This window comes from Pieris napi, chromosome 12, assembly GCF_905475465.1.
Source record: "Pieris napi chromosome 12, ilPieNapi1.2, whole genome shotgun sequence".
NCBI classification, from domain to species: domain Eukaryota; kingdom Metazoa; phylum Arthropoda; class Insecta; order Lepidoptera; family Pieridae; genus Pieris; species Pieris napi.
Genome location: NC_062245.1, coordinates 1,577,289 through 1,599,017, shown reverse-complemented (window position 1 = coordinate 1,599,017; position 21,729 = coordinate 1,577,289). Strand labels below are relative to the sequence as shown.

At 32.8% G+C, this 21,729-nt stretch overlaps 2 protein-coding genes across 2 annotated transcripts; both read right to left on the bottom strand.

Annotated features, from left to right (window-relative positions):
* Positions 1 to 693: 693 nt before the first annotated feature.
* LOC125054626 (zinc carboxypeptidase-like) lies at positions 694 to 7,234 on the bottom strand. The gene is made up of 6 exons (XM_047656633.1): positions 6,955 to 7,234; positions 4,410 to 4,815; positions 3,585 to 3,696; positions 2,564 to 2,784; positions 1,635 to 1,719; positions 694 to 969 (listed from the first exon to the last, which is right to left on the bottom strand). The coding sequence occupies exons 1-6, from the start codon at positions 7,230 to 7,232 to the stop codon at positions 707 to 709; spliced, it is 1,365 nt and encodes a 454-aa protein (XP_047512589.1). The 5' UTR covers positions 7,233 to 7,234; the 3' UTR covers positions 694 to 706.
* A 1,785-nt stretch (positions 7,235 to 9,019) lies between these two features.
* Positions 9,020 to 19,984, bottom strand: LOC125054631. The gene is made up of 12 exons (XM_047656640.1): positions 19,666 to 19,984; positions 18,793 to 19,207; positions 18,063 to 18,177; positions 17,118 to 17,338; positions 16,239 to 16,323; positions 15,564 to 15,814; positions 15,012 to 15,313; positions 14,397 to 14,790; positions 13,915 to 14,035; positions 12,581 to 12,801; positions 11,345 to 11,429; positions 9,020 to 9,319 (listed from the first exon to the last, which is right to left on the bottom strand). The coding sequence occupies exons 1-12, from the start codon at positions 19,947 to 19,949 to the stop codon at positions 9,057 to 9,059; spliced, it is 2,757 nt and encodes a 918-aa protein (XP_047512596.1). The 5' UTR covers positions 19,950 to 19,984; the 3' UTR covers positions 9,020 to 9,056.
* Between the last annotated feature and the right edge of the window lie 1,745 nt (positions 19,985 to 21,729).

Below are 21,729 nucleotides of genomic sequence, written 5' to 3'. Positions count from 1 at the left end.
AAATCACTTAGTTAATTACCTAAACATCCTATTTCTTCAAATTCTTGCGTTGATTTACTTTTGTTATTGACTTTTTTAAAGTAAATAAGAACTGGCGTTCTTTGGAAGTCCGAGTGAAAATATATTTTATTGTAAATCAGTGTTACGCTGCTTTAATTTATTTAAATAAAACCTAAACATAACGATCAAATATACAGTATTTATAATTTTCTTAAACTACATAGTAATAAAATAATTTGACGGCTCATTGGTCTAGTGGTTAGTACCCCTGACTGCGAATCCATGGGTCCCGGGTTCGATCCCCGGCTGAGACAAACATCGATGTGATGAGCATTTGGTGTTGTGCTTAGGTCTTGGGTGTTTAAATATGTATTTATATGTCTATCTATCTATAATATGTATGTATATCCGTTGCCTAGTACCCATAACACAAGCTTCACCAGCTTAGCATGGGACTAGGTCAATTGGTGTGAATTGTCCAATCAAAAAAATAATAATAATAGTAATAAGTTAATATAAATTAAAAGTGTGTGTGTTCAGTTATGTCTAATTATGTCAAATTATCTATACCATGTGACGAAAAGAGACAGATGTATACTATATAATATGTAAAACAGTGCAATTAGACTAATCTAGTTTTTATGAGAAGTTAGAGGTTAATATTTATTATACTATCAGAAACAAACTCACTACAATTTTAAATTATTTAATAAACAAAAGCCAATACAAAAGTAAAAATCACAATAGCAGAAGCTGCAACATTCGCCGCGCCCGAGTAATAATAGCCCAAGTTTCGTGTAGTTTTATCCATTTCAATGAGGCACGCCATAATTTCCTCATTGTTGGGGATAATTTGATTCGGGGGGAGAAGAAAGCCATAATCGCCAACGTCCCGAAGTTCGAAAAGGTACACTATAGGTATTTTCGCAACTCCTTTTGCCCAGTCGAAGCTTGAACCTGTTACTGCATCTGGAATATCCAACCATTAATTTATGAATGAGTTAGAAACATAATATTTTAATTGGAAGCTTATTGGTAAAACAAAATTATATTTGCTTCGTGGAGATTTCGCAACAGTACTACTTACCTTGTTGACTATCATTTCCAATATGTTCAATGCATGGTAGGTTGTTTTTAATTAATATAAAGACTTACACAAACTTTGGATCAACATAATGATAAAATAATTGTTAAATTCGGTTACCGGTTTAATTCGGTATATCATTATCTTTTAGCTGACCCGGCAAACTTCGTTTTGACATGTATATTATTTCTAGGAAACATTTTTTTAGTTCAATAAAAATAAGTATCTACTATAATAAAAAATAGGGGTTGATCTTAGAAGGGTAAAAATTAAGGGTTGTATGTATTTTTGTATGCTTTTTCATAAAAAATAAAAACAAAAAATTATCTAGACCACCCTTTACATTTAGAGGTTTGAAAGATAGATAGTAGCCGATTGTCAGACTTACTAAAAAATTTCATAAGAATCGGTTCAGCCGTTTCGGAGGAGCATAGGAACGAACATTGTGACACGAAAGTTTATATATTAGATTATATTCAGTTCTCTATACTTAGTATATAAAAAGTATCCGAAATAGCATAAAATAATCATAACATAGAAAATATATTACAAAGAATATCTAGGGAAGTTCCCGCTACGTACTGAGTTCCATATTTTTCCGTTAATTTGTCGAGACCACGTTGCGCTATTTCATACTAGAAAAATTTAAATGTAAGTGTACAGTATAATATATTGCACATAAAATATGTTGTACTAAAATATTTTAATAAAACTAACACATACTTTAGTTAAACGTACGATGCGCTAACCTGGTCCAGAGTTCAATCCCCGGCTGTGCGGTGAAGTAGACGAAAAGCTACCTTACAAAGAAATAGCAATAATCAAGGTTAAATTGCACGGCCGAAAAAAATCCTTCATATTCGTCAAATATTTTACAAAATGTAAAGTTACCTCACGCTAATCTTTGTATGTAATTAAAAACTTTTCCACAGTATCGTAACATCGCATGCTAGTCATATTATACCACTAACATAATAACGAATTTTTTAATTAAAAAATAATAATAGTAATTTAATTCAGACTAGGCTTAGAGGCTTTTAATATAGAGTCCTTACCGAACTTGAACAATATTAGAGTTAATAATAGAATCGTATTAAGTTAATAGTTGAAATATGATATCATTTATTATTATAATTAGACAAAGATTAAAAGTAAGACCAAGTAAGAAAATTGTGTAAAGTAATTAAAGGCTTTTTTTATATTCAGTTCATCAATATATATTTTCTTAAATGGCTTCATAACAATAAGGTCTTAGGAACTGATGTGAGCATAGGTTAGTAAATAAATTATTAGATAATTATGACGTTATGATAATTAATATGACATTTGCATGCCTATTTGGTTGAGAGTTTTTTTTTTATAATTTATTAATCTGTATCACTTTTTTGCCAATAAACGATTTATGTACTATTACCTAAGGTATGTTACGAAATGAAGATATAAGAGGGTGAATATATATTATCTTACTATTATACTTACTAAATCACCATAATTCTCCACTTGCAAAACATCAGCTCCACCCACATGGCTGTATGGAATCAAGACCATTTGAGAATAAGAGTGAAACGCAATATAATAAATCATATTTGCAGTTCCCTTAATCTTTTGCACATAATTCATAATTGCTTGTGTTTCTGGTTCTGATCCAGCCGAAGGACCAGCGAATGTCTGATCACAAGGATTTGAAGATGCACCCACGGCTTAAAAATAATATTGTTATTACAGGAAATAAACAACTACAATCTTTTAAGGTTTGGGCCTGAGCTTTTTGTATCTGTTTCGTCATAACTTGTTTTTTCTAATAGGCAAGTTAGGCGTAGAAGCTGTCTACACCTAACACCTGCCAATGACTTTTTGGGTCTAAGGCATGCCGGTTTCTCCACAATATTTTCCATCACCATACGAGCAAAGCAGACGAGTATACCTCGCAGAAGCCACCTAGTTGGTAGTTGCAAACCTGTCAAACCTATCCAAAACGATATACCTACAAGTTGTATTAACAGAAGCATCGACGTCCGCCGTTCCGCAAATGAGCGTTTTTCAAGGCAGTTTTTGCCGCGCACCACCACTTTGTGGAACCAGCTGCCCACTGAAGTATTTCCGAACCAATTCGACTTAGGGTCCTTCAAGAAAAGAGCGTACAAATTCCTGAAAGGCCGGCAACGCACTCGCGAGCCCTCTGGCATTGAGAGTGTCCATGGGCGGCGGTATCACTTAACATCAGGTGAGCCTCCTGCCCATTTGGCCCCTGTTCTATAAAAAAAAAGCATTTACAATACCGAACATTATATCGTAAGCTCAAGATAATCTAGAATATGTGAGAAGCTGTCCATTTGTTGGATACTTCATTGGATGCTCTTGGTGTGATCGCAAAACTCGGGCCCTTTTTTTGCAAAAGCCTAAGTGCGAGTGCAATTACAGTGAGTACATATATTTAAGTCAAATCTGGATTTATACTTGCTTCGATTTGACAAATATATTTTGGTAACGTATTACTTACTGTTCCAAACATAATTAAAGTTCCTATTTAGATCAATGCCGTTACTCAAATCATCATCGATTCCACAGGTGGTGGAGTAAAGTGTATTTCTATTTTTCCGCCACATGCGATTCTGGAATAGATTACTTACAAACTTATTCATAATCGTGACGTCGATATTATTTGCTTGCAAAACTTTATATAACTATTTCAGGTTTATAGTATAACCACTTTTAAATACTAGTCTACACACTGTAGAAAATTGGGTTCGGTTCAAAGATTAATTTCTAGGTTGGTTATGTACATCGTGTCAAATTACTAGTTAATAAGCTATGTAAAATAAAGGGGTTAATTTTTAACACACACGTCATATTTAGTTATGAATATTATTGTTACATCCATGCCAAGAAATCTGACTACTTAATCTCTAAAACTCACTGTAAACTGCATTCATAATAATTAAAACGAATCGAAAATATTAATATAATAGCGTATACTTCGTTGAAATTATCTATTTATAAATAACTAGCTGTTCCCTGACACGCTTCGTTGTAGCACATGGTGATTAAATGCTTGAGAAATGAGAAACAATATTTTTGCAATACTTGTAGGAAAAAAATGAAAAAATAAAAAAAACAAAAAAAAATGATAACAAAAATAGATTAAAACAATCCTTGGATGTGGATTATATATCATACTAAAATTTCAGCTCGATCGGTGCAGAACTTTTTAAGTTTTTGAAGCATACGCAAACTAACATAAAATTTATATATAATAAATGTAATAGTATTAATATATTGCATATAAAAAATCTACACAATTTTTATACGAAAAAGACCAACTTACATTTGTGAACGTATATGCATACCCATCTGGGTTGACCACAGGGAAAATATGCCATACGAATGCTTCAGCCATGAATCTTACATCAGTGTTGTCACTAGTCAAAAACTCCTTTATAATTCCTGTTACGGTAGCTGGTGAGATCCACTCTCTTGCATGGATACCGCCTTCAATCATTCCTATGAGTGGATTTTCTTTTCGTCCAGATTTATAATCTATTATGACTCCTTTTATTGCTTTGCCTTCTGTTCCATTACCAATAGTAACGGTGCTCACTATATTCGGATACATTGTCTCAAGTTCGTCAAGCCATGCATGTATTTTTTCTAGAGTATGGTATTCCGTCCAGGTTAAGGACCCCAGACTACTGCGTTGTGTGGTACTTGGTTTTAGTTGGTCGTTTATGAGGCTACAAAAAGTTTTATTTCCAAATATAAATTAGTATGATTGACTAAAAATTCTACGTAATTAAACAAAAGGTTTGTAAAAATTTGACAACTTTTTTTTTTTTTTTAAGACAATTCACACCAATTGACCTAGTCCCATGCTAAGCTGGTGAAGCTTGTGTTATGGATACTAGGCAATGGATATACATACATATTATAGATAGATAAACATATAAATACATATTTAAACACCCAAGACCTAAGCACAACACCAAATGCTCATCACATCGATTTTCGTCTCAGCCGGGGATCGAACTCGGGACCCATGGATTCGCAGTCAGGGGTACTAACCACTAGACCAATGAGTCGTCAAACTATTTAAATGATCCTAATCCAAAGGGAATGATATGCTCCAGTTCAAATATTTATGGCTACCTTACAAACAATTTGTATTACTCAAAACTTGGCGATTAAAAACAGTGGCGTAGAGTTTCTTGCCCGCTCTAAGCCCTTGATCTTCAACTTGTAGTAAATGTAAATTAAGAATCAATTTAGCATCTTTTGTTTTGACGTTCGCAAGTATACTAATGGAAGGGCCTCATAGCCTAGCGGTCTTATTAAGTGGCAGCTAGGTGAGGGGTACCGGGTTCGATTCCCGGTTCGACGGCAAGTTTTAATTTAATTTAAATTTGTTCTCGGCCTTTGGGAGGATTGTGCGGTACCGGGCGAGTGCTTAAACCGTACATGGAGGGCACGATCGAATTTCTAAGGAAAGCAGTGAGTATGCTACCTAAGAAAGGAGACTGTGATCGTTTAGAACGTAGCAATTCGTTCTAGGCCGAGGATGGCAAATTACAAGTGCGAATTATTTAAAAAATCTTATACTTGACGCTGGCTAATGAACAAACCGTGCCAGAGCCATAAAAAAAAGGTATACTTGGTTAAACATGAATAAAGTTATTTTGAGTTTGAGTATTTCGAAAATTTGTGTGTACCAAGAGTTAATTCATAAAATCGTCACATATTTTATTTGTTTAGGGTTATTAAACCGCATTACTTTTAGAATATGTCGTGAAAGGAAGGGCCGATTCGGTCGGGGCCGCGGCCCAGGGAAGGCTTGATGTGGCTTAATAAGTCAAGCTGTGTTAGGCTGTAATTTGGTCAATTCATATAAGGTCTGTTTAAATATGTGAGTTAAGTAACTGTTGGCTGATTTTTATATAAAAAATAAATCATTGGCGCTACAAGATCTTTCGGTCTTGGCCTCAGATTTCTGAACCTGTTTCATGATCATTTTTAAATCTAAGAGGCAAGTAGGTGATCAGCCTCCAGTGCCACACGACGTCGACTTTTTGGGTCTAAGACATGTCGGTTTCCTCACGATGTTTTCCTTCACCGTTCGAGCAAATGTTAAATGCGCATTGCGCACATAGAGAGAAAGTCCATCGGTGCACAGCCGGGGATCGAACCTACAACCTCAGGTATGAGAGTCGCACGCTGAAGCCACTAGGCCAACACTGCTGAGATTTTTATATTAATATATTAAATAAATAAATATGAATCCCAAGTGTATTCAATAACTTAAAAGGCCGGCAAGGCATTTGCGAGTCTTTGGCAATGTGAGTCCATGGGCGGTTTTATTACATACACATCAGGTGAGCCTCTTGCCTGTTTGCCTCCAATTACATAAAAAAATTACCCTCATGCGCCTAAAGAAGTTTCACTTCAAAAAGTGCGTGCGTACAAAGTACACGTCAGAAGTGAAAATTCTTTGGCAAACTAATTTTTAACTCTTGTTCATATTTATACAAATCTAAAGCTTTAGATTTCCGAGACTTAGAGGGAAAAAGGAAGATATGTTCGAAATTTAATGAATTTAATTGTCATTAAAATATTAAAAGTGTCGAAAATTAATACAAATATTAATCATTTTTTTTTAATTTATTTCTTCGATAATAAAAATACGTGGCATTTTAATTTACAAATCGTCATTTCAGATTGCAATAAATTATTTTGCATAAAATATAGAATACTAATATTAGTAGTATTACTAGTATTTCTTCACCCTTCTCACTCTCTCTCAATCGCTCTCTACCTTTTCGACAAAAACGCTGCACATTTACGTGACGTTTTTTAGATATAAATATAGTATATTTACTTACGACTGCACGTTTGTTATAGCAACCGCTATGTCGAGTCCAACGCTTTTCATGTAGTCAACAAAATCGTTTTCTTGACTTGGAGACACCATTATCCTAACATCCTTTCCAATCATCGGTAGATCCGTCCATAAATCAAATCCACTTTTCTTCAAATCAGTTAAGATTTGCAGTTGCGTATCGGATTCCGGTACTGCCTTATACACTTTATAGTTTTCATAACTTTTATAAGCCGAAGTTAATATTAACACATTTAAAATAAGCGAAATCGTAGCGAACATTTTGTAAGCGATTCGATGATGTCTGATAATATCAGTTGAAAAACAATATTAGAACAATAAATGGCTGATTATTTAAGATAATTTCATATCTTAAGTATGAGATATAATGTAATTCTCATTTATGTATATGTCACCGTAAAATTGTAAACACCGTTAGATTGTAATCTATCTCGCGAGATTGTAAACTGTCGAAAGATTGTGAACCTCAACGAGCTGCTTACAATTTAACGTATTATTATTCGGTAGATTATAATCTATCGAAGTGAAACCGTCAAATTGTGAAACGGATCGCACCTCGCGCGCTGCTTGGTTGAACAGAATATGCCCCGCGCCACCATATTTCTGATAATAATACGTTAAATTGTAAGCAGTACGCTGAGGTTCACAATCTTTCGACAGTTTATAATCTCGCGAGATAGATTACAATCCAACGGTGTTTAAAATTTTACCTTAACATATATATAGTGTATTTAACTATAAGTGTACAAAACTAGGTGAGATCTTTATTCTCGTAAAACTAGGATGAAGCAGCGCCGATATTTTGTGTATGCAATTTCGATATAGTTCAATATCCGTAGCGCTGATAGCAACCTTGGGAGTGAGCGATATACAATATCAACATTAAAGTCGGGGTTGCAACTGAGTGCCGAAGAATAAAGAATGTAATACTTACAATGTTTGTATCGCGCAGCCCGAACATACAATGACCAATATTTAAGCCTTGACTTGTTTAATAGCGCATACTCCTTCACGAACATACTCACTTTTCACCATCACACATCACAGCCAAATTAGGTAATTTAGTTAAAATGTTTTGAATTATTTTATTGTTTTTTTCCCCTTTTGAAAATGTTTGAAGGTAATATTATGTCCATCTTTGGCTATATTTTTAGAGTAATTGTTTGTATGTAATAATGTTTTTTAGCTGTAGGATTACGAAATAAATTAATAACGTTAAATTATTATTTACAAATTTTTATAGCATATCTATATTTCGATGAGTGCAATCATCCTGTCTAAGCATATATTTTTTTGAGAAAAAAATAATTACACGTTTGCAAACTTCTTTCGAATTTTTGAAGTCAAGCTGACTGGGAAATGGATACAAATGGGTATGAAGTTTACGCAATATTAAGCCCCCTAGCCCTCAATGGACACTCAAATTGCTTCGGGAGTCATAGGCAAATTGGTGGTATCTCATAATGTCTAACGCCCGAACCCAATTATCAATCCACAATCTCAGATTGAAAACAAACTGAGATCAGACCGTGACAGTCGATCGATCTCCTATCTGCATGCCAATAACCAAACCCTACGAAGACAATCCATTGTTGGCGACGGATAAAATGCCATTTTACCGAGATTTTATTCATATTAAATATCAAATTTTGATAATCAATGTAAACCAAATAAAGCAAATAAAACCGTACAAATAACATTAAAATATACATAATATGTGTATGTTTAAAACATAACAAACAGTTTTTTTTAATTATTAAAAAAAGTGTACATCACTTTTTTTAATAATTAAAAAAAAGTTCAAATCTGTCTTTCGTCAACTGTCATTTTCATACAATGGTCTATCTACAGACACCGATACGACCTTCCATGGATATTTTGTATCGACAGATGGCTTTACAATCCGTCGATTTGTTAATGGCACATTTGGATTAAGATTACTATGGTGATTATGGATTGAGATAGGTTAATGAGTTCGGGCTTAAGTAGTTATATCGTTAGTCCTCTTCACGATTAGAATTATTTATACGAGGTTATTAAACACAACAATTTCGACAAAACAATTTATGTTACTTTTTATAATATTTACACCAGCAGGAATAACACAGCCGCCATCAAAACGCTACTTAATTTTAAAATATTCCCTGAACTCGTGTGATAATAACCCAACGCACGAGTGACTCTATCTATCTCAATAATAGAATCCATGAACTCTTCACAGTTGGGTCGAATGAACCTCGGTGGGAGAAGAAAACCGAACTCGCCAACATCACGCAACTCATACAAAAGTACAATTGGTACATTCGCACCCCCTTTGACCCAGTCGAATCCGGAACCTGTCACAGGATCTGTAACAAATTTGATATATGGCTAAAACTAAATACATAATGTACTGTAAAATAAAAGAATTGTAAGATACCAAAAGAAAGAATATTCTGAAATTCCCTCTACATGACAGAAGTAAAATTTTACTTAATATATTGTGTCAGGGTCGGATTCAGGAAAGAGCAACCGGGATACAGCCCTAAAGCCCCCACAATAGAGACTTTGTATTTTTTTATTTAAAATCCGACTAATAAACACTAGTAAACAACTTATCTTTTGATATTTTTTTTCGCTGTTTTTCCTTTAGCTTTACTTTGTACAAAGATGATTATATTGTTCTTGAATATTAACAGAAATCATTGATCTGTATTTATATTTTAATATGTTTGTTAAATGATAAAAAAATCTAATTGGTTTCACAGTAAATAATTGATTTAAAAACTCGACTGAAAAAATTGTTCATTTTATTTGGAAAATAATTTGGGTCCAAGGCGCCTCCACTATTGCCCCGAGGCCTACAGACTTCTAAATCCAACCCTGTATATTCTGTTTATATTTTATATGGAATTAAAAAAGCTTTAATCATTCCTTTATATTATTAGATCTGTATGGATTTGAGGGACATTTTTATATCAGGGAATAGTCGGATATTATTTCGAAATGGCGGAAATTGTAAGTCTCAAGAACGAACTTCATATTTAAATAAATAAGGTCAAAGTAAACAGTTTAGATGCTTTGACTAGCGTCAGCATATTTTTGTCATCTATTTAGTGTTTTTTACATGTGTTTTTGATACCTAAAACCAACGAATTTTTGGATAGACATCGTAGAGAAATATTTTTTATATTATTAGCAAAGCACAATATTTACAAGTTTATAGTACGTTTACGAATAAATGTTCGGTTTTCTACAAGCGCCATGAAAAAAATAAATAGGAAATGACAATCGCTCCGACACGGCACGTCAAATGGCAATCATCGAATATTCGTTCACATTCCATTCATAATTAATCTCCCTATAAAAACAAGCATTAACTATCCATTAACGATGAATTAATCATACGCTTGTTAAACTATTACCTACGACGTAAATTAGGCAGTTAAAGGGCAAAGAAGGTTGTCAAGAGAAGTATAATCAAATACCTATAACACACACGATTTAAAAAATTCAAAAAAAAAAGTGTGGCACTCTGGGATTGCCGCGGTAAAGCTATTGCATAGCATTTTTTATCAACTTATGCAGTTATAATTATTTATAATTTTTTTATTTATGCAGTAAGTATTTGTTTTTCTTTGATATTAATTCAATCTACCACTCTACCAGACTCAGACTAACACGCCTATATAGTCTGTCTCACTCTAACGCGTACCGGCTGCACTGGCCGCGCTCACGCTACATCACCGATCTCGTCAGAGAGATGGGAATGCGCAGTATGCGTTCTGTCCCACTCCAATGCGTATTTGCCGCACCTATATTACGTCATCGTGTGTTAGGTTTTTTTCGTTACGGAATTTCTCGATTCGGTCACCGCGCTCAAAGCCCGCAATAAAATCTATGCAATAGCTTAAAACTTCCAATAATCGATTCCGCTTAAACAATCATAACACGCACCAAAGTTTTATATATTTGTCAGATATAATGTGATTAGAGAACACTATGTCATTTGTTTTATTAGCATGGCAACACCACGCAATATCATAGACATCTTACAGGTTGTAAATTGTCAATGTCATTTTGTCAATTTGACACTAGTGCGTTGGATTGATCGTAGATACTGACTTATTTGAAAAAAAAATCAAAAGTCGGACGTCGATAGTGATAACTGACTAAAATTAATCGCTTCAAATCTTTGACATATTATAGATATAGATATATAATTTTGAAGAAAAGTAAATTAAAGTCTTTTTTTTGAAATAAAAATAGTCAATGTAACATCCTTCTAGTTTCTTATTGGCACTTAATAACTACACCTTAATTTTCTAATAAATACATCTTCTCGGTCGCATGACAAAATACGTACTGGTGTTAAATATATATGAAATACTTACACAAAATATCCAAAGAGGTTCCAACTCGATACGTCGTGTTATGCCTTGCTTGAAGCTTCTCAGCTCCCTTTGATGCAATCTCAAACTGTAATGTGAAATAAAAAAGTAATTTATTTGCTAAATTGCAATAAATACATTATTTTTATCTCATTTAAAAGCCGTGTATTTTGGTTAATAATGTACTTATTTGTAAAGAAAATAGTAAAACAGTAATGTATGTCCAGTGATCATAATTTCTTAATAATTGCAGGAAACCTAAATCTAAAACGATAGATCTAAGTTTGCCTCAAACTTAAACTCAAAATAACTTTATTCATATAGGTAACCAAGTACACTTCTGAACGTCAACAGGAAATATGTTAAATTGATTCTCAATTTACATTTACTACCAGTCCGCAAGTCAAGAGCGTAGAGCGGGCAAGAAGAACTGGCATGAAACTCTCCGCCACTCTTTTTGATCGCCAAATTTTAAGTGATTTGTTTGAACTGGAGCAAATCAATCCCAAGTATTAGAATCATTTAAATAATCGTCAAATATTTATTGATTAATTTACGTTTAACGAGAATTTTGAATTTATTCAGTGATAATTCTCTAATTTCGCTTGGAAGTTTTTTGTAAAAATGAATACAATAAATACTTAGTTAAAAGTAATAAAAAATACTCATATTATATTTTCTCTGTGTTGTATTTTTATGTCATCTAAGCATTGGCCATGAATGATCAATATATACCCAAACTTTTGAATGAATCATAATATTAGTAAGACAGTTTCTCTAGGTCTTGTCAATTGTTTCAATTGGTACACTAATCTATGTTTAAACACCTCCATTTATTATTTTGTATACCACTCTATAGAGCAGTGTTGGCCTAGTGGCTTCAGCGTGCGATTCTCACCCCTGAGGTCATAGGTTCGATCCCCGGCTGTGCACTAATGGACTGTTTTGCTATGTGCGCATTTAACAGTCGCTTATACGGTGAAGGAAAACATCGTGAAGAAACCGGCAGAGAAGGCTGATCACCTACTTGCCTATTAGATTGACAATTGATCATAAAACTGATACAGAAATCTGAGGCCCAGACCTAAAGAGGTTGTAGAGCCACTGATTTTTTTTATACCAATCTATAATGACAGCGATATCTATGTGTGTTTCGTATAAAACTCTACAGATTCCTAATTTAATATGTTTTTTCAAAACGTCAATTAAGGGCATGCAAACTTTAAAGATAAGACTTACCATATCACCGTAATTCGGTACACTCAGCACGCCAGCACCGCCAACATCACTGTAGGGTACCAATAACATTTGCGAGTACGAATGTAGCGAGAAATAATACACCATGTTGCCTCTGTTTTGTAATCCTTTCACATAGTTCACTATAGCCATTGTTTCTGGCTCCGAAAACGCTATTGGACCAGCGTAGGTTATGTCACATGGATCGTCTGATGCTCCAATTGCTAAAAAAAAACGTGTGTGTACTTATTATATTGTACACGCGTTCGAAGTTATACTTCTTTAGCGTAAGTAGATAAAAATCATTTAAAACTTCAGGGTGTTGGTTTTTTGTGACGGCGCGTCGTAAAAATTTACGCTCATAATTTTTCCCTAATACACCAAATAAAGTATAACTTCAAAAATATTTATAATATGACTCAAAGCCTAATACTTTCTCATAAATGTGTCTTATTCATAAAATATAAAAGTCTTTTCAAATAATAATGCCTAGAAGTTGTCATAATATTCAAGCAACAAATCAACTGAAGACTCATGAAGAAAATATGGATTAAGGATAAAAATACTTTATGAACATTTTTTTTTAAATATATTTATTACTTCAGTTTTACTCCTTACTCCAAAGTTATAAACTGTAAAATAAGAGAGCGCACATTCTCTATTCAGCTCAGGAATCAGTGGAATCATGATCACTCAAAATCAGGAAAATTATGATTGATATCATCGCTGATAGAAACCCACACTACCAGAAGACCCGGGAGTGCGTTATTTAACTCAGTCAAAGCCGGATTTACGCTATTTGTAGAAAGAAAGAAAACCAAAAACGAAACTAATAAGATATGTGATATCAAATCTCTGGTATTTTGGTAGTAATTTGTACAAATGGAACGTGTTTTTGGATGGTGCTATGATAAGCATTGATATAAGTATCTTATCGCGATAACATACTTATTATATTAATTACCAATAATCACACAGCATTTAATATTATGTATATAAAAATGTCAACCTAACCAGAACATTTACTGTCACATTGGTTGCCAATATATGCTGCATTTATCCAGAAAAGCAGAAAACGACAGACGGAACGGCTCGTGAGAATCACGGACCATCAACCAGATAATGAAGTGCGTAGCATCTGATCGCAGATACAGATCTGGTATTTTGTCTTGAGTGTAAGAGTATCTTGAGTATAAAAACACTAAATTAATGGTGCATGCAAGTTGTACATCCTTCCACGTGGATGGCCTGTATCAATAGAGATAACCCTCCACCGGCTGCCATGATCTTCATTGGCTCATGGTCCAAGGTCCTTTTTATTTACTACAGATACTTACTATTCCACCTAAATCCAAAGTTTCTATTTAAATCCACGCCATTGCTAAGATCATCATCGACATTTCTGTGCGTACAGTTTGTGAATAATGACTTATTGCGATTCTTTCTCCACATTCTATTCTGCAATAAAAATACTATTTGAGCCAAAATTCTACACTCCGTTGCACTTATGTACCTATGTACATTAAAATGTAAAAGACTATTCTTTTGATTAAAAAATATACTTTTTAACATTCAGGATTCGGGGTCCATTGCCGATACAATAATTATTTCGGGCTTAGAAGAATTTGCCTTAAATGTAAATTGAAACAATATCAGAAATGTGGTTGCCTTATACTCAAGGGTTATAGTATTAAAATCAGTGATTACAAAATTTCCATTGTTCGATTAGACATTATCGTTATGAATTAACCATTCAGTCATATAGAATACCTTAATAGCATAGCAGTTACATTGCAATAAATTTTGATTAAATACTTACATTGGTAAAGGTATAAACATAGCCATCTGGATTTGTAACAGGGAAGATATGCCATTCGACATTTTCAGCCAATTCTCTGACCGCAGGGTCTGTACTAGTTAGAAGTTCATTTATCATCCATGTCGCAGTTGGGGGAGTAATCCACTCTCTAGCATGTAGTGCTGATTCAATCATACCAATCACGGGTGTTTCTCGCTTCTTGAAGGCGATTTTCATACCCCTTATTAGTCTCCCTTCATTACTCGTTCCTGCTGTAACTATTTCTGCTACATCCGGGTATTTGGCGACTGTATCTTCCATCCATTTCTCGATCTCCTCCCAGGATTGGTAGAAGTCCCAGTTGTATTCCTGAGTATTTCTTGTTACGGGACGTTTTATTTGCTCTTCCATCAAACTGTGAAGTTTTATTTAGATGTTACTAAGAACTTGGCAAGTAGAAATAGTAATCTGATTCTAGTGGTTTTATGTTTGTAAAATTGTAATACTCGAATTCGACGGTACAAGGTATGAGGGAAAATTTTCCTTATCCAGAATTAACAGTTTCATTACTTCGATTAATAATATGACACCGCACACATTCATTAATTGTTACCCTTATACATAAACAGTTCTTACCTTTGCACATCTTTCACAATTAAATCACCTTTAACTCCCATTTCAGATAGATATTTTTCAAACATGTTTTGTTTTGCTGGATCAACCATTATCTTAGCTTCGACATCTTGTTTCACATAATTAAGCCAAAACATATGTTCATTTTGATCTTTTAATTCAGTCAATACTTTTACTTCACGATCATTCCTTGGTGTGACTTTATAAACTTTATAATTTTTATAACTTATACCAGCGTTTACTGTTGCAATTGCTGCCGCTAAGAATAATATTTTTAATATCATTTTGTCGACTACCTCGAACAACTACTCCTAAATAACTTAACAATTAGACTTTTTATCTTTTATTATCAATACTAATCAGTTGATTTATATATTTGGGAAATATTTTACAGTGATACCGTAATCAATATAATTTTTAAATTAAATTTAATAAAATTTAATTTTCAATCCTCCCATTGACTACGACTGCTGGAAAGTATGATTCAAGTCAGATAAATAATACAACAAATACTAGATAATAAGTTTTATAAAAATATAAACCCCCATTTTATACATATACCAATACACACACAATTATTAAACTTAAGGAGGAAACAAATGTACTGGCTCCCGAGTAATATCCTAGTCGCCTTGTTACTTTATCCATTTCAATTAAGCTGTCCACAATTTCCAAACTATTGGGAATAATTTGTGAGGCGGGTAAAAGGAAACCGAAATCACCCGTGTCTCGTAGTTCGATAAGGTAGCTAACTGAAACACCAGTCTCTTGTTTCACCCAGTCGAAGCTGCTTCCACTCATTACATCTGAAATTTAAGACAAATCTAAAATATCGAAACATCAATTTAGTATAAAGATAAAGCAAATTTGTTGGAAATATGACACTGTTAAGATTTAAATTCAAATTCAATGTCATTTATTCATTTAGGTAACACAATGAACACTTATGAACGTCAATAAAGAAATACATATTAAATTCCTCTAATTTTACATTTACTGCCTCTGAAATCAAGGACGTAGAACGGACGAGAAGAACTGGCAATAAACTCTCCGATACTATCAATACTAATAAAAAAAACAAGAAATTATCCTCTATCAGCAGTAGGCATGGTGAAATAGGATCTAAATAAATACATATATCAAATATTAATTGGTTTTCTGTTCGGTCGAACTCCTCTAACACTGCATAACTCTACGCTGGTATAGGTACTAAATTAATGTGAATCTTACATAATACGTCTGCTGCAATTCCAACTCTATAGACTGTACCATACCGCTCTTTGGCCTTCGCCGCTCCTCTAGCCGCTATTTCAAACTAAAAAGTTAATAATAAAACCACATTAACAAAAGTTTTCGTCTACTAAGTCCTCATGTATTTGTATGAAAACCAGTTTAGCATCAAGTAACATTTGCTCATCTAAAAACTTGTATTAAAAAAATGTCGGTATTTAAGTATTAACGCCACCGGTAAAGATAAGTGAGGTTAGAAGTGTTTTATTTAATACGACAAATCCTAATCAAACCAAACAATTCTAAGAGCACACAATATGCGCTCATTAAATGTGTAGTTGGCTGACACTAAGACATAAATACCGATGCTATCAAAAATAAAAATAAAATTATGTATAATACCGGACCGAAATTGCAAAATATTTTAGTTTTTCCTTGACTTATACAATATACATGTATAAAATCCCTAACTGAAATTCAGGCGTCTAGTTTTATTCACAACTAAGTTAGGAAAATGGCCTAAACTGCTTCGAGAAAAGCAAGAAGCGGCACTCTTTTTTCCTTCACTTCGCGGGCAGTGGTGCCTCGACATTTCGTAATAAAAGTACGGTCCGTTATGTACCGTATCTTGTAGGCAGTGCTTGAATTATGACTTTATTCATTGCGGCTATATAATATATTTTATAAGATAAAAGGTTCCCAAATTCCCTTTAATGATAAAGATATATGTTAGTCAGTCATATATTATGAGTTATGACTGAGATTTAGAATACAGAGCTTTTTTCACACCCTGTACAAGCAACCCAAAAAGCCTATACCTCGCGGATATTTTTTGCTTATTTATGTAATAGTGTAACTAGTTAATAAACTCTTAATTACCATGTCACCATAATTATCGGCTTGCAACACATCAGCACTTGTCCCATTACTGTAGGGTACTATTATAACCTGTGTGTAGGAATGAAAGGAGTAGTAGTAGATGAACTTCCCTTGATCTTTGATACTCCGAACATAATTTTCTATAGCCTGAGTTTCTGGTTCTGACGCCGCGGCAGAACCCGCAAACGTATTTGAGCAAGGATCACTAGAGAATCCCACGGCTGGAATTAAAAAAAAAACTAAACTTAAAACCTTCTACCTATAGGAAGGTAGTATTTGTATTAATATGTTTTTTTAATATATTCAATATTACAACATTTTTATAACATCTACCTAAGGCGCGTTTTAGAATTTCCAAATGTAATCAGAATTTTATTCAATTTAGTAATAATACTAGATGCCTCTTCTACCACTGGTCGTTCAGTTAGACAGCATTCTGTGTTCTTTAAACGAAACCTCTTTCTCCGGTACCGACGGCCATCAAAAATAAGTGCGTGCGTACAAAGTACACATGTCAGAAGCTAATACTACTATGCAACTAATTTTTAACTCTTGTTCATATATTTATACAAATCTAAAACTTTAGATTTCCGAGACTTAGAGGGAGGGATTTAATTGTCATTAAATTTCGAAAATTAATACAAATTATAATTAAAAAAAAAAAATCGATAAGTAATAAAAACGCGTGGCATTATAATTTACTATAATTTACAATTCGTCATATTTTGAGATTTCAATAAATTATTTTTTTTATACAAAATACTAATTAATATTTCATAAATTCTCTACGAAATTTTAATTTTAAAAATATAATTTCTATAAGGTAATTCGCCCTGATTATTATTATTCCGTTACATCCGTATTTACCCACATGCGCCTAATGAAGTTTCACTTCAACAATAGTCAAGATGTCTATTTAAGTATTTAGTAATAAAAACATCTCACTTCTCCAAGCAAAGTCGAAATTCCTGTTAAGATCAATTCCATTGCTCATATCGTCTGACACAGCACCGCATGATGTGAAATTACGAGTGCTGCGGTTTTTCCTCCACATTCTGTTCTGTAAAAATTAATTAAATATACTAAATGTTAAAGAAAGAGTCATCATGTATTTTTACCAAACAGATACTTGGTTAAGTTTATCGCAGATAGAATAAAATTCACAATTTTATTGTATATGTACTAGCAAACCTGATAGACGTCCTGTACACTCGTTTTAAATACAAAACAAAACGTCTAATTTTGAAAAACGCTAAACCATTCTCAAAACCACCCACAAAAACGTTTAAAATCTGTGACATTTTTGCATATATATATATATATATATATATATATATATATAATATAATATAATATAATATAATATAATATAATATAATATAATATAATATAATATAATATAATATAATATAATATAATATAATATAATATAATATAATATAATATAATATAATATAATATAATATAATATAATATAATATAATATAATATAATATAATATAATATAATATATGCTATATTCATAGCTAGCTATTGATTTAAATTGTATGCTTTAGCTGTAAATTGTATAAATGTCCAGTTATATATACTTTGTTTTAATTCGTATACATATCCACAAAATAGGTTATACCTACTCGGGTTAGTTAAATATAATTTAATATTTTTATATACTTACAGTAGTAAATGTGTATACATATCCATCAGGATTGACCACTGGAAATATATGCCATTCTATATTCTCAGCCATACTCCTTATTACGGGATCTGTGCTTGTCAAAAGTTCTTTAATAATCCAATTTACTACGGCTGGTGAAATCCATTCTCTCGCATGCAAAGTCCCTTCTAACATACCAATAAGTTTTTCTTTTCTATCAGGCTTATAGTTAATAACGATTCCTCTTATTTGCCTATTTTCAAATGATGTTCCCATTGTAACATTTCTTACGATTCCTGGATAGGTAATCACTAACTCATCCAGCCATTTATTAATATCATCCAAATTATGGTAACGATCCCAAGTCATAGAAAGTAAGGAGGTATTCGCTGAATTCCGAGATACTGCATCTGGCAATAGTTGATTATCTATAATCCTGTAAATCATAAAACAATTTATAAAATTCATGAATTCAAAATTTTCATCACCACTGTCATATAGTGTTTCTTCCTCTTTTAACGTATCTGGGCATCTATTAGTAAAAACTATCAACATTTGCTCATACGGTGAATAGTTGTGACTAAATCAGCAAATCTTATCTCGACGACGTTCGTCCGGTACAGAAGGACTTACCTATGAAGAAAAATGATCTATTAAACAGATGACTTGAGATAATCTATTACATTTGCAATAAACAATTGCATCATTTAAAATATCATATATGTATCTCAGAGCAACGGTGCCGGTACAAGCTGCCAATGTCATTATAATTTATAATATCAAAGTCAAATTTGTTCAAAACTGTTCTGTGGTTTATTTTATTTTCCAATTTTAGTTTCAGCGCCATTGCTCCGACATATTATATATAAATTAAAGAAAGGGTGTTCTACATACCTTTGCATATCGCTTATCAATTCTTTAGCGTCTATCTTTTCTTCTTTTATGTTTTCTAGGAAAAGTTGTAAATTTTCCGGTGGCACCATAACTCTTGCTTCATAGTTAACATGGACTTGGTCTTCCCACAACTCACCAATACCATTGTTTTGCAATTTCTTTATAAATTCTACGTCATTTCCAGTTTTTGGATTTATCTTATAGACTTTGTATCCTTCAAATGTTTGCTTTTGAGTTGAAACCTCTAAAAATCCTACGAATAAAATCAATAAAAGGATCTTCATGATTAACGCTTTGATCAGTAATTATTACTATAATTAAAAGTCTACAATGGTATCAGTTGATAATTATTATCGAACATAGCTTATCAACGATTTATATTAGTATTGATAAAGTATTTTTTGATGATAACTCAGTTTGAATTCTGCAAGAGGATGATTTTTAGTTGTTTTTAATTTTATTTTTTGTTTTAATTGTAATAATTTTTGGTTTGTTTAGTGTGGCATTATAAAATTTGTATTTCTTTGTTAAGTGTGTAAAGTACTTTATTTTTAGTGAAATAAATGATTTTTCTTCCTTTCTTTCAAGTGTATAAGTAAATATGCTTTAAAGAATTTCACACCCAATTATACCTTTCACGTTTTCGTAATAATCGTAAAATTTATTATCCATTAATTCTCACCAAATTACGCGTCAATTTCTAAGCGAAGTTATTAATATAGACTTCATAATGGAGCTATCAAAAGTAAATCATTTTCATGAACAATGCTTCCAATGTATAGACGCCTAGTTGATTAGCAGACGATAAAGGCCTTTCAGACAAATGTCACAAACATATTTAAACTTACATTTAATTTATCATTTGTTTTCTTATTTGGAATACAGATTTAGAAATGAAAAAGTTTTCAACCTCCAAGTCTCCTTATAGCTGCCACTTTGCCTTGTATGATTAGTTGAAGGAGCTCGTATTTTTCGTTTACGTTTTACGTTTACGTTTCGTTACGTAAAAATTATTTCTTATTTATGAACAAAATCAATTATGTGTGTGGTATGGCTCTGAAATTAATACAAATTATAATACTTTTAAAGTTGTAATTTAGTAAATATTAAAATGAAATTACTAAAGATTTTAGGAAAATTATAAAATGTATCATTATGATAATGATAATTTAAATGACAACTCTGAGTACCTCATTATTCTAGTGGACTTAATGTTTCTATGGTAAAAAAAACATCTCAATTATTGAATCCACTTCTGAACATACTTCATCTATTGTAACTATGCATCTCGGAAAGCTTAAACTGATTTCAAGACGCCTTCCATTATTATATGACGCTCTAAACAGTTTTTAGCTTTTTCCCGGGTAGTAAAAGCCTTAGGAAGCTTTTAACGAAACAATTTACGATCGGCGCTTAATCAGGAGTTCATTGTTAACTCAATATAATAGAACCATTGTCTTTACACCGTGTAGGACATTGAGTTGTGCCTACTCTTATAGGTATGAAGCTTTGGGGCATGGAGGAACAAAGTTTTGTGTACATTTTTTAAATTGTAGATACGTCTTGTCGGATGTAGATTTTCAACACATGCCGGTTTCGTAACGATGATTTTAAATTGTCTTACGACTTTAAATAATAATTGTCGTTTATCGTCCACCGAATAAAAAAACAATTCTTTGCATTTTCGCTTTACTGTATGCTTTAAAGTTATTTATGTATAGTTAACGTTAATGAACAGCTTGCTAGTTAGTGGACTGTGGAAAGTGTGTTTAAAGTTTATATGTATTTAATGTCAGGAGTATCTGAATAGTATATGTAATGTATGTATAAGCAAGCTGCACTAGATGACTAAATATATGAGAGGGTGAGACGTAAGAACCTAACAACCCTACGGATCCCTAAGCCCTACAGACGTACCCTAACACATAAATAGTGAATATATAAATATATAAATAAGTACGGGATGTCTGCACCAAGAGACCTAAGGTAACAGACGGAGCCCTACGGGTAGGATCAAAGGTTCGAGGTGATGGGATTATCTCAAAGCTACCGGGCAGGCTCACC

Bases quoted from the DNA above. Each gene is read 5' to 3' on its own strand.
- LOC125054631 (XM_047656640.1), bottom strand. From the start codon at position 19,949: ATGAAGATCCTTTTATTGATTTTATTCGTAGGATTTTTAGAGGTTTCA. The intron at 15,815-16,238 runs GTAAGATTCACA...CTTAAATTTCAG, and splicing joins AATTGCAGCAGACGTATTAT to ATGTAATGAGTGGAAGCAGC. The intron at 9,320-11,344 runs GTAAGTATTTCA...AATTTGTTACAG, and splicing joins AACCTCTTTGGATATTTTGT to ATCCTGTGACAGGTTCCGGA.
- LOC125054626 (XM_047656633.1), bottom strand. From the start codon at position 7,232: ATGTTCGCTACGATTTCGCTTATTTTAAATGTGTTAATATTAACTTCG. The intron at 4,816-6,954 runs GTAAGTAAATAT...AACTTTTTGTAG, and splicing joins GCTATAACAAACGTGCAGTC to CCTCATAAACGACCAACTAA. The intron at 970-1,634 runs GTAATATATTTT...TGGATATTCCAG, and splicing joins AACTTCCCTAGATATTCTTT to ATGCAGTAACAGGTTCAAGC.